General features: G+C 41.7%; 1 protein-coding gene across 1 annotated transcript in view; it reads right to left on the reverse strand.

Moving 5' to 3' along the window:
* Window positions 1-203: 203 nt before the first annotated feature.
* HRH3 (histamine receptor H3) overlaps window positions 204-19,032 on the reverse strand; it is a 35,393-nt gene continuing 16,564 nt past the window's right edge. The window contains exon 3 of the mRNA XM_073582510.1: window positions 204-2,809. Coding sequence (XP_073438611.1) covers window positions 1,910-2,809 — 900 coding nt within the window. The 3' untranslated portion in view covers window positions 204-1,909. The remainder of the gene's footprint in view (window positions 2,810-19,032) is intronic.

Raw genomic sequence — 19,032 nt, forward strand, 5'->3', positions numbered from 1 at the left:
GCAATTTGGGACATCTGGTCTGACTAATATTCTCATTCACAATAAATGCCTAATGAAAATACTGATGTTTTACTTAATTAGCAGAATCTCGTGAATCCTTGGAATTTGCAGATGTAAAGGTCAGTGGCCTTTTTATATCCAATTTTAAAGCTCTTTGTCTGGGTGGAATATTCCTGTTCCTGGTTGGAAGCTATTAGAATCACTTTTATCATAAGAAAATATGCTTTATTGTTTCAGAGATGTTGAGCACAGAGACACGACACTTCACATCCAGATGCCATTTTTTCACCTGCTTAGGTTGTGTCTCGTCACATGCAGAGAACACGGATATGACATAAACTTCAATACGAAACACAACATTGTTAGTTTTCAAAGCCTGCGGTGAAACTGATGGATACCGGAAACAGCGGGTATTACATAGTAGAATGGGTGCAGTAAGGGGTTCTCCAATATCCTCAGCGAGGCTGACCTGTTTGTGCTCTAGTGTCATAGACATTGATCTACACAGTAGACGATTCAACCAGTTGTTAATGGGGCCCTATAAATGACTCCTAGGTGTACATATATAGGAAAAAGGGCACCCCTTTCTAGTGCTTGCATATTCTATCACCCAACTCCCTCCCCTCACCTTTCCACCTCTTTTGCAAATTCTGTGCTGTGTGCTGATTAATTTTCTAATAGATCTCTATAGTAGTCAGAGCTCAGTTTTTCTCATACAAAGTTCCGAAGTCCCTGCATAGAAATAAACTAAAAACAAAATGCATGCAACCACCACTAGAGGGAGCATAAAAGACAACTGCATACTGTTCATACATTGAACTCAATAGTACCACAGTATGCAGTAAGCTCCCTCTAGTGGCAATTCCAGACATTGAGAATTTTAGCTTTTACACAGTAACTATATGTCCGCAGGTGATCAGGTGCTCTGTACTAGAAAAGCAGCTCATTTTGCAATAACCTACATTAAAGGGGAAAACTCCCTGCTAGAAGCTGTGATAGTCATAAAAAATGAATATAACCTGCCACCTCTCCACTATTCCCTTAGTGCCTGACATCATGTTGACAGATCTGCAGCCAATAAGTGAGCTCAACGGCTTGTGCCACCTACATGGGCATAGCTGCTGAGCTCAGCGATTGACTGCAGTGCTGTCGATGGGACTTCATGGTAGAGAGCTAGTGCTGGACCCAGAGAGGATACGTAATTCTCAGAAAATTTTCTAAAAGGGCCTCCTGTTCTCATTCTGGGCCTTCTCTTCTCGTTCTGGCCTCCCTTTCTCATGGGCACGATACTTCTTTTGCATGCAGCCTGGCTTGGTGGTTTACTTATTGGTTTTATTGCCTTGGGTCAAGGTTGTATAATGAGCCAGGGGTACTATCTGCAGGGAGCTTCTCCCTGTACTCACAGGGGTTTCCTTCATGTACATTGTGTTCCTTCTGAACTGCAGAAACATAATTACTGGCCAATATCTGCATGAGGACAAGGACCAATGTGAGGGCATTTTCTGTACAGCGCTACAGTATATTTTGGCACTATATAAGGAACAAGAATAAAATAATCAATAGATGGAAACACAAGTATTATATCCATGAGGTGGGAAGATACCTCCAACTGTATGATCCTTATACCCAAAGTCAACGACACCACGTGAAGCAGCTATGAAATGAGACGTTCCTCACAAGGAACAGTGTCTGCTATGGTCTTGAATGGCTTCCTCTAGATTATCTCAATGCATTGAATGGATTCAACCACCCGATCCTTGATTGTCCCTGAAATCCTTCCATCTGATTGCTCAGCTTATACATCTAAATTCCTTTGTGAACTGTGTGCCGCTTTATTTTTTCCTCTTTCACTCATACTTACATCTTTCCCCATCATATGGAAACCAATCTACCTTAACCATGAGTTCCCTCACTGCCAGCATTGGGGGAGTTTGCTATTCTGTTTGATTTTCAATTTTTGGGGGCACAAAATCTTCCTAAATGCCCTTCTAAAGCTGTAATGGCACAAGGGATACAACATGGGGTTCACTGCTGAGTTTACCCATAGCAGCCAAAAAGAGGCTTCATACCAATACTCTGGAATACAGTGCCCCCTGCAGGCTGCCCTTATTATCATCAGTAGGGTGTAAGGAGCCCAGCACAGCCCAAATACACACACAATAACAGCTAATGACTTTGCTATCTTTTTGTCTCTCGATAACCGAAAACGTTGGGCTATTCCTTGAGAAACGATCCTCATACGTTTCTCTAGAGATGGAGTAGAACTGGACTCCGCAAAACTTCTCCTAGTGCTTCTAGTTTTTCCAAGGACAGTCAATGAAGTCCCATTTAGAGAGGTTCTTTTGACACTTTTGACCCTTTCCAAGATCTCAGCCTCAGTTGCCTTCAAATTGGCCTTGTCGGCATCTTTAGCTTTCGGCCCTTTATGGACTGGCTTCCAATATTTTAGAGAGTTGGACATGATGGGCTCAGCCATAACCCTTGGATTGTCAGTGGTGGTTTGGCTGTGAGCTTCTTGCATCAGCTCCAGCCTGGCTTTTGTCCTCTTCTGAATATTTAGGTAGATACTAACATTGAAGAAAGTCACACTTATGAAAGGTGTGAAAAACTCTATGGTGGAAGCAGTGATTAGGAAGTACCAGTTGTAGAAGAATTCAGCAAAGCATTCTCCTTCAGGAATGATAGTCTTGCCTGCAATGTATTCCCACGTGATAATGGCTGGTCCATACAGTAAGAAGGCCAGGAGCCAGACCATGGACATCTTCAACACTGCATGCTTGCTGTTACTCTGATGAGCCCTATAGCTAACCTAAGCAGAAAAGACAAAGAATTATCCAGGGTCCAAAAATAAACATTATGTAACGCAGTATCATTATATTACATGCATATTGTATCGCACGTGTCCAGAAACACCCTTAGCCCACAAAAATTACCTTCTGCTGTAAAAAAGAAATTGGGAAAGGGGATGAGGAAGAGTTATTGAGAAGTAGCATCACAAAAATGGGGAAGGGGACCAGCAGAGAGGAAATGTCTGATTGGCTCAACAACTACTGTAGCAACTCTTACAGCCATATTGGCAGATACTCCGCTTTCCTACCAGATACAGTTGATAAAACGGCTCAATAGAATTCAGCAGAGGATGACAACACAAGGACTCAATTTTGCAAAACCCTATTCATAAAATGAGCTTCCCTGCTCGGACTTTGACAACATGATGGATGAGTGACTGCTCACTTCACGTACTGACATCTATCATGTCAGCGATTATTAAGTTTAAACTTATGCAACAAAGTTTAAATATATTAATGTAAATAGGAGCCGGCAATTGTGGAACGGTGACGTCTACATAACTCAAGACTAATAACAGGAAAGCATATGAAAACCTATTCAGCACTATTTATGGGATGATGTTCATCCCCTACTGTAAAGCATAAGACTATTAGACATCAGTTTAGAAACCTCATTCTCATATACCCTATCACCATGTTAATGGCGGGGTCCTCTCTGCAGGATCCTAATCTTTTGGCTAAAGCAGAGAGCAATTATGAAAAGTGTCTTTTGCTTTGGAGGACCCATCCTGTTCCTCATTACATAGCCATCCTATTGAATTGAATCGGTGCTGTGTAATGCTTATTTTTTCTTATGGTAGAGCTGCGGGGAGATTAAACAATAACTGCCAGGTTTCCCTACAGAATAGAGTTGATATTTGGGGAGCCCAACAGGGGGAGATTTTGTAATGAACCCTTTAGATAAGTGTGGATCAAGGAGGCTGCAGACAAAGTACTTGATAAAACTGCCAGGACCTTGAATATTCTTCATCATTTATAGTAGGAACACAGCATTACTTATAAAACACTGCTGCAGCTGTCACAGAACCTATTTTTTAGTTTAAACAGGAAAAAAACATCTGTTTCAGCTAAGGGTGCTCTTATGATGCTCTAGAGCATCCAACTCAAGACCGGCTCCAGGTTTTTGTGGACCCCGGGCGAAAGAGTCTTAGTGGGCCCACTGAACACATACCACGATTCAGGATGCACAGATAAGAAATATAGGTATAGTACATGCCAAAGATTTCACTTACTTCTTACATTACATGAGTGATCTCTACTGTAAATTCTACAATAGCTCAGAAACCGGTGAATCCTCTCAACACACAGTGCAAGCCCTGGGGGGATTTAAAAGTTTTCATGAAGGACAGTATAGACCTCCATACAGTATTATGGGCACCACAGTGCTCCAAACAGAATAATGAGCCCCATATATTGTTCCATACAGTATTATGAGCACCACATAGTGCTCCAAACGGAATAATGAACCCCATATATTGCTCCATACAGAATGTTGAGCCCCATATATTGCTCTATACAGTATTATGGGCACCACATAATCCTCCATACAGTATAATAGACCCCACATATTGCTCCATTTAGTATAATGAGCCCCATTCATTGCTCCATACAGAATAATGGACCCCTTCTAATGCCCCATACAGAATGGACCCCATATATTGCCCCATACAGAATAACTGTCCCCTTATAATGCTCCTTACATAATAATGGACTCCATATATTGCTTCATAAAGAATAATGTACCCCTTCTAATGCTCCATACAAAATAATGGACTCCTTATAATGCTCCATACAGAATAATGGACTCCATATATTGCCCGATAAAGAATAATGGACCTCTTATAATGCGGCATACAGAATAATGGACACCTTATAATGCTCCTAGCAGAGTTATAGACCCCTTATATTGTTCCATAAAGAATAATGTGCCCCATATAATGCTCCATACAGAATAGGCCACATATAATGCTCTATACAGAATGAGCTCCATATAATGCTCCATACAAATGAATAATCAAATACTCACCTCTCTTTCTTCCCCGCTGACCGCAAGTCTTGGCTCTAAAACCTATTCTGACTCTCTGCAGTGTTTAGCACAGAGGGCGCGCTATAGTGACGCCATTGTGCCTTCTGCCCTGAGAGGTCACAGAGTCAGGATGTGCATAAGAGACCGGTCCTGCAGCCAGTGGGGAACGAGGAGAGGTGAGTACTTCAAACAGTTTAAAGCACGGGGAGAGGGGGGCCGGTGCCAGTGCTCCCCCGACTCACAGACCCCATAATGAGCCTGTGTACCTGATGGCGAGTGGGCCCCCTGCTTTCTCAGGAACCCGGTACTTGCCCGAGTGCGCTGGGTGGTGACGCCGGCCTCATCCAACTTGTGTATTGTGAGGTTCTGCAGCAGCTGATATGTATGTTATGATAATCTCAAGCAGCTGTGGTATGCATAATGTTCTGCAGCTGCTGAGGTTTGGTATATGAGGTTCTGTAGCTGTAGAGTGTTGTATTTTATTGTCGTACAGCATTTGAGGTGTATATTATGATGTTCTGAAGCAGATGTATAAACACAACCACATCTGCCTCCAGGTTTTTGCTACCTCATCGGAGAGCAGCATAACGTAGGAAAAGAGACCCTGATTCCAGTAATGTATCACTTAGTTTACTGGGTGTAGCAGTTGTGACACAATTTTTAGATGTAGCATCTAGCAGAGCTAAGAAAGATAACCCTGCCTACACTAGGCTCTCTGTGTACATTGTCTATTGACTTTGTGCTTCTTATGAGAGGAGGTGTGGTTGGACCAGGGCTCATGTGTCAAGCATGTAGTCCAGGCAGTGAAAATCTCCTGCTGATAAAACACTCACTGTATGAAAGCAACAGCACACAGCCTAATACAATAGTGTTCAAAATAATAGCAGTTTGTTCAAAAACATAAGTTAATCACAAAATCTTTATATCTAGTTTCTATTTCCAGCATTGGGAACATTGCACACTGTTTTCTAACTCAAAACATGAAGAGGTATGCATATAATTTTTAACTACTTTACAGAAAATAACAAAAACTGAACATTGGTCTGTTCTTAGCAGTGTCTGCATTCGTCTTTACAAACTCACAATATGTACTATTTTTTGTGGATTTAGCATTCTTGTGAATCACTAACCTAATATTTACTTGTATACCAACAGTTTTTTAGAACTGCTTCACATCTATGTTGCATAAAGACAACCAACTTCTGGCACCTGTCACCTGTTATTCCAGCCCAGGATGCTGGAACTACATCACACAAATTTTGGCAGTTGTTGGTTTTGCCTCATAAACGGCATTTTTAATGTCACCCCACAAGTGTTGTATCGATTAAGGTCCTGGTATTGGGCCAGCCACTCCATAACCTCAATTTTGTTGGACTGGAACCAAGATTTTGCTTGTTTACTGGTGTGTTTTGGGTCATTGTCTTGTTGAAACACCCATTTCAAGGGCATATCCTCTTCAGCATAAGGCAACATGACCTCTTCAAGTATTTTAACATCTTTCCAACATCGGGCGTAATAGTTCGCCGATATCGAACTCCCTCCTTTGATGTGAGCTCCAGAGGTGAGCCCACATTTTTGCCGGCACATGTCAGCTGTTTTGAACAGCTGACATGTGCCTCTAACAGCCACGGGTGGAATCGTGATCCACCCTTGGCTGTTAACCTATTAAATGCTGTTGTCAAACTCTGACAGCGGCATTTAACTCGCGCTTTCGGTAAGCACGCTGGAAATCCCGCCCATCAGTGAACCCCGTCACATGATTGCGGGTCACCAATGAGTTGGCTTGACAACCAGAGGTCTCCAGCAGACATCTATGGTTGTCACTACCGGATTGCTATGAGCGCTGCCCAGTGGTCGGCGCTCATAGCAAGTGAGGAATTCTGCTACATACAGGCGATCTGATGCCAAAAGTAAAAAAAAAAAAAAAAAAATGTTTTTAAAAATATACAAAAAAATATAAAAGTTCAAATCACCCCCCTTTGCCCCATTCAAAATAAAACAATAAAAATAGTCAAACATACCCATATTAGGTATCGACGCATTCAGAATCGCCAGAGTTATCAGTTTTTTCAGTATAATAAAAGAATTAACAGGATCAATAAATGGCGTAACAAGAAAAAAGTCAAAATGCAAGAATTACATTTTTTTTGGTCGCCACAACATTGCATTAAAATAAAAAAAAATAAGCCCTCGCCCAACCCGAGATCAAGAAAAATGGAGACGCGGATCAGTTTTAACATTGGGTGAACATGGAAAAAATAAAAAAAACCCGCAACTGTGGGATTGCACTTTTTTTGCAATTTCACCGAACTTGGAATTTTTTTCCCGTTTTCCAGTACACGACATGGTAAAACCAATGGTGTCGTTCAAAAGTACAACTTGTCCCGCCCTACCTCATGTTGTCCTTTCATTACATAACAAAAACCTGCTAACTGATTCCCATTAAACTAGAAGCAGTACTACTTGTCTATCAGCAGTTGGCACGGGTGAAAGAACATCCTATAATGGTGATCTGTGTAAAACCTATTCTTCAGGAAGAGATAATTTGCACCGGTGTACCGCTCCTTATCTCTGTATAATTGTCAAGTTGTGACATCAGAATGTGATGATTATATCAATATTATATACAGGCTTATGAAACGGGAATCTTTTTTATTCCACATCTACAGTATATTCTATTGGCAAATAGTGACTGGGTTACGCGAGGTCCTGACCTTGTGTAATGGGTTTTTCTGTGTCTTGTGAACTTTTATCTGACAGCCAGAGAAGGACAATTTTAAATTAAAGAGTTTTCTGTCGTGTCTGCTGGTGTAATTATTCCTGTTTGCTTGCCTTGCCAAGCATTTTATTTGATGTGCAGAAATCCATTAAGAATTCCCCAGAGTCTAAGGCTTACCTGCCTCAGCACAGCCCTGAATACGCTCTACCGGACAGTGTCCATTTCCCAGGAGGATATATAACCAGGCCGTATCATCCCTGACCCATGAGACACAAGCAGAGATCTGGGACCAGAAAGAAAGAAAAATCTATTGCTGTGTGTATAGAGAGGTTCTCTAGTAGTATACAGCAAAAACATTTCAAGGAATTTTCTAGTTTTATGGAAAGAAAGCTTAAAGGGGTTTTCCCAAGAGAACAAAGTTAATTTTAAAGTTCATTTTAATCAATAGATCTTGGAATAATAATAACTTCCACAATTGGATGTGTTTAAAAGAAAATGTTCCTGTGCTGAGATAATCTTATAAATGTGCCCCTGCTGTGTACTGTGTAATGGTTGTGTCTGACCGTGCAGGAACATGGTCTGATCATACCGCAGCTCCTGGGCAGGGGAGGAAGTAAAAAGGTATAAAGACATTACAGCTCGGGATTGCAAATATTTCTTTGAGGTAAAGCATTTTCTAAAAACAGGCAGGGAAAACCTTTACCTCACAAAAAGAATCAGCTGCAATCCTCTGCTGTGCTATCTGTATACTCTCTTTTGCTTCCTCCTTATCTCAGCACAGCAACAGCTTTTTTAAACACATCCAATTGTGGAACTTATTATTGTTCCAAGATCTATTAATTACCGTAAATTGAACTTTATTCGTGGGACAACCCTTTTAAAAGGAATGTTTATCTCTAATTGTTCTACTGATGCTAACTGTTCTTGTACCGTTTGGAATTTACAGCTGTTGTGTATCCGTGGTAACAGACTACAAATAAACTCAGTGTTGTCAGATCTTGTTTCCTATTTGCACTCTACCTCTTGATAACCTTCTGATTGTATTAAAATAGATGAAGGAATAAATAACAGGTGACAGATGGAGTGTGGACTGCCTCATCAGGCTACACAGGGCTTGGTTATAGTCTGTTACCTTGGAGATTCATAGGTCTGCATAAGAGCTGTAGAGGGAAAAAAGAATTATTCCTAAATTCTAAATTAGGATTCTCAAAATCACATTTTTCATTTTAGATCCATTGCCTGATAAGGTGGACCTTCCCTTTAATCAGATTCTGCAACTTTCCAATGTACATCTCTGGCAAAAATTAAGAGACCACCACATCAAAACCCTGTCATGGGCAGCCCATTCTCCAGACCTGAACCCCATTGAAAACCTTTGGAATGAAATCAAGAGGATGATGGAAGTCATAAGCCATCAAACAAACTGCTTAAATTTTTGTGCCAGAAGCAGTGTGAGAGACTGGGGGAAATTATGCCAAGACGCATGAAAGCTGTTTTTAAAAATCATGGTTATTCCACAAAATATTGATTTCAGGACTCTTCCTGAGTTAAAACATTAGTATTGTTGTTCCTAAATGATTATGAACTTGTTTTCTTTGCATTATTTGAGGTCTGAAAGCACTGTTTTTTTAATTTTTTTATTTTGACCATTTCTCCTTTTCAGAAAATAAATACAAAATTTAGTGCTTGGAAATTCGGGGACATGTTGGCAGAAGTTTATAGAATAAAAGAACAATTTACATTTTACTCAAAAATATACCTATAGAGAGAAAAATCAGGCAAATTGAACATTTGGAAGTGGTCTCTTAATTTTTGCCAGAGCTGTATTTTGGGTCAAATTTGTTAATAGTTCTAAATTTCGACACCATAGAATGAGATTTATCACAGTGGCTCATGATGGATGATAAATTTGATATAGCTTTAACGCCTTTCTGCTGCAGGCAATTTTATTTTTCCCTGTCTTTCATGAGCCATATATTTTATTTTTTTCAAATGATGGCACAATGTGAGGGTTTGTTTTTGCGGAACATGCTGTAGTTTTTATTGGTCGTATGGGTACTTAAATCTTTTTGATAGATTTTTAATTCAATTTTTTTGTATTGGGGCCTATACAATCGCGCGACACCAGTCTTGATGAAATAGAAGGTGACGAATTCTTTAAGATGCACACACCACATAATGAATTCAGTGTCTTTTCTAAAGGCCCCGTTACATTTAGCGATGCACCAGCGATCCCGACCACGATACGACCGGTCAGGATCGCTGGTGCATCGCTAAATGGTCACTGGTGAGCTGCCACACAGGCAGATTTCACAGCGATGCAGCAGCGATACAGCGGTCGTTACTTACCTTTCAGACGCGGTGATCCTGACGTCCTCCCGTCCGCGTCCACGTGTCGCTCGTCGGCGCCAGCAGGAAGCGCCCGACGAGAAATGGAGCTGCGCGATCAGCGACAGACAGCGGGGGAGCCAGTCGGAGGTAAGTATCACACATAGCGATATCGCTAGCAATATTGCGGCTGCGTCACAAAATCGGTGATGCTTTAGCGATATTGCTAGCGATATCGCTATGTGTAAGACCCCCTTTAGTGGTATAAGCCTCTGTGTGCTGCACCAGAAATGCTGATTTAATTAGGGACTAGAATGGCATTTATGGAGTACAAAGCATCAATACTTTTGATGAACCTACCCGGGGGTGAGGCCATGTCCCATTCTGGCTCCAACCACTTTTGCAGAGTTGAGTCAAGCTGTTGGGAAAAAAAAAAAAAAAAAATCGCCAAAAGATGCAACATTCTTGAGCAAATTGCCATAGTTCAAAAATGTTGTGACTTTTCTGGCAAAAAAGTTTTTATGAATCTGCCCCACAATATTGAAAATTTTATTGGACTTTTATGGATGTAGTGAAACTTTCCCTATTTATCCCCTCCCTTATGTGTCTAACCAGTTAGATGCTGCAGTCACAATTGACACCATCATCTAAGAGATTAAAGGGAATATGTCAATAAGATCAACCATACTAAAAGCCATCTATATGGCCATATACAGTCATGGCCGAAAGCGTTGGCGTCCTTAAAATTGTTCCAGAAAATAAAGAATTTCTCCTAGAAATTATTGTTTACATGTTCTGCTATGCACATATTCATTCCCTTTTTGTGTATTGAAGCAACACAAAAACAGAGAAAAAATGGCAAATTGGACATAATTTCACCACCCCCAAAATGGGCTGGACAAAATTGTTGGCACCTTCCAAAAATTGTGAGTAAACAACATTGTTTCAAGCATGTGATGCTCGTTCAAACTAACCCGTAGCAAGTAACAGATGTTGGCAATATGAAAATCATACCTGAAACCAGATAAAAAGGGTAGAAGCTGACCCAATCTTTGTATTATGTGTCTGTGGGTGTGCCACACTAAACATGAAGAACAGAAAGAGAAGAGAACTTTCTGAGGACTTGAGAACTAAATTTGTTGAAAAATATCAATAATCTCAAGGTTGCAAGTCCATCTCCAGAGATCTTGATGTTCCTTTGTCCACAGTGCGCAACATAATCAAGAAGTTTACAACCCATGGCACTATAGCTAATCTCCCTGGACATGAATGACAGAGAAAAATTGATGAAAGTTTGCAATGCAGGACAGTCCGGATTGTAGATTAGAAGCCCCAATCAAGTTCTGAAAAAAATTCAAGATGTCCTGCACACTCAGGGTGCATCAGTGTCAGCGCGAAATATCAGTCAACATTTGAATGAACCCCACTGCTGACACAGAGGCATAAAAAAGCTAAACTGCAGTTTGCCAAAATGTTTGGGAGTAAGCCATAATCCTTCTGGGAAAGCGTCTGGTGGACAGATGAGACTAAGATAAAGCTTTTTTGGTAAAGCACATCATTCTGCTTTTTGCCAAAAAGGGAATGAGGCCTACAAAGAAAATAAACACAGAACCTACAGTCAAACATGGTGGAAATTCAAAGATGGGGATGTTTTGCTGACTCTGGCACTGGATGCCTTGACTGTCTGTAAGGCATCATGAAATCCGAAGTTTACCAATGGATTTTGGGTCGAAATGTAGTGCTCAGTGTCAGAAAACTGGGTTTGCATCCTAGGTCATGTGTTGTGAATTCGCTTTCTGGCCTACCTCTGGTTACTAGTGAAAGTAGTGGGGCTGGTTTTATTGACAGCTGGATCACGAATTCTCTTTCCGGGCTCCCTCTGGTGGTTACTGGAGGTAATAGAGCTGATCTAATTGATAGGGGTCTGCTCTGGGGCAGTTTAGATTTCCCCTTTCTTACTTTAGGCTTATTTAGTTCTCCGGCTGTGTCGAGGCGTCTAGGATCATCGTAGGTACGCTCCACGGCTACTACTAGTTGTGTGGATAGGATCAGGGGTCTGCAATCCGCTTAGTTACCAACCTCTCTGGTTTTCTGTGGCTTAGCTTGGTCTTGCTTTCCTCCTCGGTGACCCAATCATAACAGAACCACCAGCTGGGATAGAGGGAGTCAGCTGTCTTAAATCCAGTCAGAAACTCCAGATCTCCAGTCATCCTCCTCATTATCAGGTGGCAGGCCTCTGTTAATTAGATCAGCTCCATTACCTCCAGTAACCACCAGAGGGAGCCCGGAAAAAGAACTAGTGACCCCTCTGTCAATAAAACCAGCTCCACTACCTTCACTAGTAACCAGAGGTAGGCCAGAAAGCGAATTCACAACAGTCATGGGTCTTTCAGTAGGACAATGACTTCTAACATACTTCAAGAAGCACCCAGGAATGGATGGAAACAAAGCACTAGAGAGTTCTGAAGTGGCCAGCAGCGAGTCTGGATCCAATCCCATTGAACACCCGTGGAAAGATCTTAAATTTGCTGTTGGGAGAAGGCACCCTTCAAATATGAGACACCTCGAGCAGATTGCAAAAGAAGAGTGGTCCAAAATTCCAGTTGAGAGGTGAAAGAAGCTTGTTTATGGTTATAGGAAGCAACTGATTGCAGTTATTTATTCCAACAGGTGTACAACCAAATATTATGTTGAGGGTGCCAACAATTTTGTCCGACATTATGTCCAATTTGCCTTTTAATATTTATAGATAAAACTGGGATAACAATAAGTACAACAGGGTCTTATCCGAATTACAAGGGAATGAGTAAAAAGGGATTTGCTCACCTGGAGAGCTTGTGACAGTCACAACCACTTTGGTCACTTGAATGAAAACAGCTGCTGCAGATCCACCAAAAAGATAGGGTACAAACTTGGAGATGAAAGTGGATGTAAACCTGGACTGCCGAGGATCCAATATACGATAGGAGGCCAGATGCAGTATGGATGCAGCTTTTTTTGTCAATGCATTTCCAGATAATCATACCTCTTCATCAGGACAGGATCGTTGTGGTTTGTCGTGATGAAGAGGTATGAATACCTCAAAACGTGTTGACAAATAAAACTGCATCCATACTGCATTTGGTCTCCTACCATTTATTGGATCCTCAACAACGCGGGTTTACATCCACTTTCATCTTTAAATTTGCATCCAATTTGTCTTTTTTTTTCTCTGATTTTTTGTGTTGTTCAAATACACACAAAGGAAATAAATATGTGTATAAAAAACATGTAATTGCAAAATTTTCTGGGAGAAATGCTTCATGTTCTAGAATAATTTCAAGGGTGCCAACACTTTCGTCTATGAATGTAGTGTAAGTCAAAGGAAGATGATTGATATCTGTGATTCGATGTCTTATTACACAGAAATCCGCAAGGTTTCTTTTTAATATGTAAATGAGCTGTTAAGATCTATCGGCTGAACACAGATCTACTCAAAAATTTGCCTCCAGCGTTTATTTTAAATGAAAGGTGGCGTTATCAGTGTGATACATATAGATCAGATTGTCAGTCATTACATTAATCGCACTCGTAATGCACCCCTTCCATGTAAAATAAGCTCATGTATCATGTGCTTTTTCATGCGCTTTTCCCCATTCTTTCAAATGTGTGACTAACGCTGCTAAAACACTGATCATATTGACACACTGAAGATTTAAAAAAAAAGTTTTGATGGTTCAAGTTGGCATAGAAAAATTAAGCAGTGTGCATAAGATTTCAGAAATGTAATTAGCTTTGCATGTACTGTAAATTACTGCGTTCTTCTGAAGCAAAAATGCGTGTAAAAAAGTATAGCAAAAATTAAGTGTGTGAACAAGCCCTAAGGATTTACAGTACACAAAAATATTCCAATTTACTTCCTGGGAGCAGACATAATGCAAATAGTGAGGACCTGAGACTATAAAACTGGATTTATATAAAACCGGAACCCAACTTTAATATACAACAATCCAGGTCTACATCTGCAACATTGGTAGATTGCTTTCTCCTATAGATCTCTGGCACTGCTGTGCTTATGCTCGGTATATCATGCTGTTACAATGCCCGATCAGTACATGTGACCATTAGCACTGTAAAACCTTATTTTTCCGTACAATAAACATACCCATGTGTTGTACTCCATACTGTGCAGGGAAGTCCCATATTTAGATTGTGAGCCCCATTGGGGACAGTGATGATAATGTCTGCAAACTGTAAAGCACTGCAGAATATGTTAGTGCTATATAAAAATAAAGATTATTATTATCATCATCAGCAGGACACAAGCACATATTGTCTGTAAAAGTAATGGTTTACCATGCTGCCGCATGTGCCCAGCAATCTCCCAATATTGGACATGCAAAATCAGTTGTCAGTCACATGGTCTGAATTGTGCACTGGGTGTCAGAGCTGCTCACCAGTGTAAACTATGGAGGTAATAGCAGTGACCAGCGCAGAATGCAATATAAACTATGGAGGTAACAGCAGTGACCCATGCAGAATGCAGTGTAAACTATGAAGGTAACAGCAGTGACCAGCGCAGAATGCAATATAAACTATGGAGGTAAAAGCAGTAACCCACGCATAATGCAGTGTAAACTATGGAGGTAATAGCCGTGACCAGCGCAGAATGCAATATAAACTATGGAGGTAACAGCAGTGGCCCACGCAGAATGCAGTGTAAACTATGGAGGTAACAGTAGTGACCCATGCAGAATGCAGTGTAAACTATGAAGGTAACAGCAGTGACCAGCGCAAAATGCAATATAAACTATGGAGGTAAAAGCAGTAACTCACGCATAATGCAGCGTAAACTATGGAGGTAACAGCAGTGGCCCAGAATGCAGTGTAAACTATGGAGGTAACAGCAGTCACCCACGCAAAATGCAGTGAAAACTATTAGGGCAACAGCAGTGACCCACGCAGAATGCAATGTAAACTATTCGGGCAGCAGCAGTAACACACGCAGAATGCAGTGTAAACTATGGAGGTAACAGCAGTGACCTACACATAATGCAAAGTAAACTATGGAGGTAACAGCAGTGGCCCACGCAGAATGCAGTGTAAACTATGGGGGTAACAGCAGTGACTCACTCAGAATGCAGTATAAACTATAGGGGTAACAGCAGTGACCCACGCAGAATGCAGTGCAAACTATGGGGGTAACAGCAGTGACTCACGCAGAATGCAATGTAAACTGTTGTAGTAACAGCAGTAACCCATGCAGAATGCAGTGTAAACTATGGGGAAAACAGTAGTGACCCACGCAGAATGCAGTGTAAACTATGGGTAAAATAACAGTGACCAGCGCAGAATGCAGTGTAAACTATGGCAAAAACAGCAGTGACCAGTGCAGAATGCATTATACACTATGGAGGTAACAGCAGTGACCCACGCAGAATGCAGAGTAAACTATGGCGGTAACAGCAGTGACTCACTCAGAATGCAGTGTAAACTATGGGGGCAACAGCAGTGACCCACGCAGAATGCAGTGTAAACTATGGGGGCAACAGCAGTGACCCACGCAGAATGCAGTGTAAACTATGGGGAAAACAGCAGTGACCCATGCAGAATGCAATGTAAACTATGGGTGTATCAGCAGTGACCAGCGCAGAATGCAGTGTAAACTATGGGTAAAACAGCAGTGACCCACGCAGAATGCAGTGTAAACTATGGAGGTAACAGCAGTGGCCCAGAATGCAGTGTAAACTATGGAGGTAACAGCAGTGACCCACGCAGAATGCAGTGAAAACTATTAGGGCAATAGCAGTGACCCACGCAGAATGCAGTGTAAACTATGGAGGTAACAGCAGTGGCCCAGAATGCAGTGTAAACTATGGAGGTAACAGCAGTGACCCACGCAGAATGCAGTGAAAACTATTAGTGCAACAGCAGTGACTCATGCAGACTGCAATGTAAACTGTTGTAGTAATAGCAGTGACCCATGCAGAATACAGTGTAAACTATGGGGAAAACAGCAGTGACCCATGCAGAATGCAATGCAAAGTATGGAGGTAGCAGCAGTGACCCACACAGAATGCAGTGTAAACTATGGATAAAACAGCAGTGACCAGCGCATAATGCAGTGTAAAGTATGGGTAAAACAGTGACCAGCGCAGAATGCAGTGTAAACTATGGCAAAAACTGCAGTGACCAGTGCAAAATGCAGTGTAATCTATGGGGGTAACAGCAGTGACCAGTGCAGAATGCAGTGTAATCTATGGGGGTAACAACAGTGACCAGCGCAGAATGCAGTGTAAACTATTAGTGAAACAGCAGTGACCAGCGCAGAATGCAATGTAAACTGTTGTAGTAACAGCAGTGACCCATGCAGAATGCAGTGTAAACTATGGGGGAAAAGGCAGTGACCCACGCAGAATGCAATGTAAACTATGGTGGTAACAGCAGTGACCAGCGCAGAATGCAGTGTAAACTATGGCAAAAACAGCAGTGACTAGTGCAGAATGCAGTGTAAACTATGGGGGTAACAGTAGTGACCCATGCAGAATGCAGTGTAAACTATGAAGGTAACAGCAGTGACCAGCGCAGAATGCAATATAAACTATGGAGGTAAAAGCAGTAACTCATGCATAATGCAGTGTAAACTATGGAGGTAACAGCAGTGGCCCAGAATGCAGTGTAAACTATGGATGTAACAGCAGTGACCCACACATAATGCAATGTAAACTATGGAGTAAACAGCAGTGGCCCACGCAGAATGCAGTGTAAACTATGGAGGTAACAGAAGTGACCCACGCAGAATGCAGTGAAAATTATTAGGGCAATAGCAGTGACCCACGCAGAATGCAATGTAAACTATTTGGGCAGCAGCAGTAACACACGCAGAATGCAGTGTAAACTATGGAGGTAACAGCAGTGACCCATGTAGAATGCAGTGTAAACTATGGGGGTAACAGCAGTGACTCACTCAGAATGCAGTGTAAACTATAGGGGTAACAGCAGTGACCCACGCAGAATGCAGTGCAAACTATGGGGGTAACAGCAGTGACTCACGCAGAATGCAATGAAAACTGTGACCAGCGCAGAATGCAGTGTAAACTATGGCAAAAACTGCAGTGACCAGTGCAGAATGCAGTGTAATCTATGGGGGTAACAGCAGTGACCAGTGCAGAATGCAGTGTAATCTATGGGGGTAACAGCAGTGACCCATGCAGAATGCAGTGTAAACTATTAGTGAAACAGCAGTGACTAGTGCAGAATGCAGTGTAAACTATGGGGGTAACATCAGTGACCAACGTAAAATGCAATGCAAACTATGGAGGTAGCAGCAGTGACCAGCGCAGAATGCAGTGTAAACTATGGCAAAAAACAGCAGTGACCCACTCATAATGCAATGTAAACTATGGGAGTAACAGCAATGACCAACCCAGAATGCAATGCAAACTATGGAGGTAGCAGCAGTGACCAGCGCAGAATGCAGTGTAACCTATGGCAAAAACAGCAGTGACTAGCGCAGAATGCAGTGTAAACTATGGGGGTAACAGTGACCAGCGCACAATGCAGTGTAAACTATGGGTAAAACAGCAGTGACCAGCTCAGAATGCAGTGTAAACTATGTGAATAACAGCAGTCACCCACACAGAATGCAGTTTAAACTGTGGGGTGTAACAGCATTGACCTACGCAGAATGCAGTGTAAACTATGGGGAAACAGCAGTGACCAGTGCAAAATACAGTGTAAACTATGTGAATAACAGCAGTGACCCACACAGAATGCAGTGTAAACTATGGGGAAAACAGCAGTGACCAGCGCAGAATACAGTGTAAGCTATGTGAATAACAGCAGTGACCCACGCAGAATGCAGTGTAAACTATGGGGGGTAACAGCAGTGAACTAAATAGAATGCAGTGTAAACTATTTGGGTAACAGCAGTGACTTGCACAGAATATATATTATATTATTGAAGAAGAGAATCAATTATGATATCAATGCTGTTATATTTGTATAAGTCAGTGCCTAATTTTTCCCAGGGCAGAAATGTTAAAGAGGATCTAAGCATAATATATATATATATATATATCTAAAAAAAAATAAAGGGAACAAATTACCTGCTGATCCAACTTTTAGTTTTCCCTTTATTTTTTTGAGCAGTATATATTGTAAGGTTGTTGTCGGACATCTAGTGGTTGGAAATAAACTTGAAGTAATGCTTTAGTAAATATGGGAAAATGCTCCAGTATACTAATAGCTGAGTGGGGTTAATCGGCAATGACAGATTGATTGTAAGATGCTAATGAGTTTGGGAGAGACTGCTGCTCACAATATATCTCCACCCCTGGGTGTGGTTCACTTTGTAAATTGAGAGCTGTGTTGTCTCACACAGGCCTGTGTGTGAGGAGGTTGCAGATCTCCTGTTTTGAATATCTTTGCTAAAAGGACTGAGAAGCTGGTCTCTAAGCCAGATGGGATAACCAGCTCTATTGTAGGGATTTGTTACTTTATCTTTTACCCTGTGATGGACAAAGGCTGCATTTAAGTTTTCTGGGGACGTGGAGAAGCTGAGTGAGTCAACCTACCACATTTGGTGGAGAATGTGAGCAACATTCCCAGGGAACACATGTGACTGCTACAGAAGTACTGCATGTCTTAGGTGAAGGCGGCTATAAGCTAGGGAGCAGTGTCAGACAGTATGGAGAACCTGATTATACTCCTGGTGCAAGCCCAGCAGCAGCAGCAACATCTGGCACAACAGGAGACAAGTAAGCTGCTTATGCAACAGCTCCAGCAGCAGCACCAACAACTGCACTGACAGCAGCAGATTGATTTACTCACATAGGCAGTTCATGCCTTGGCGGCAGCTCTATCTCCAGGGTCAAATGATGATTTTTCTATCCGGAAAGCGGTGAGGAGAACCTTGCAGAAAATAATCCCAGGGGATGATATACAGGCCTTTTTAACAGTTTCTGAAAGGGTCGCTGATAGAAACTCCCACCAGAGCAGTGGGCATAAGTCCTGGCGCCATACTTAAAGCTGGAGCCACAAAAAACCTGCTAGGATTTAGCCTTACAGAGCACCAAAGAGTATGCAAAATAGAAATTTTGTCACGCTTGGGGGTGGCAATATCTGTCAGA

This window comes from Dendrobates tinctorius, unplaced genomic scaffold (genome assembly GCF_039654945.1).
Source record: "Dendrobates tinctorius isolate UK_male_01 unplaced genomic scaffold, ASM3965494v1 ptg000071l, whole genome shotgun sequence".
Classification (NCBI taxonomy): Eukaryota; Metazoa; Chordata; class Amphibia; order Anura; family Dendrobatidae; genus Dendrobates; species Dendrobates tinctorius.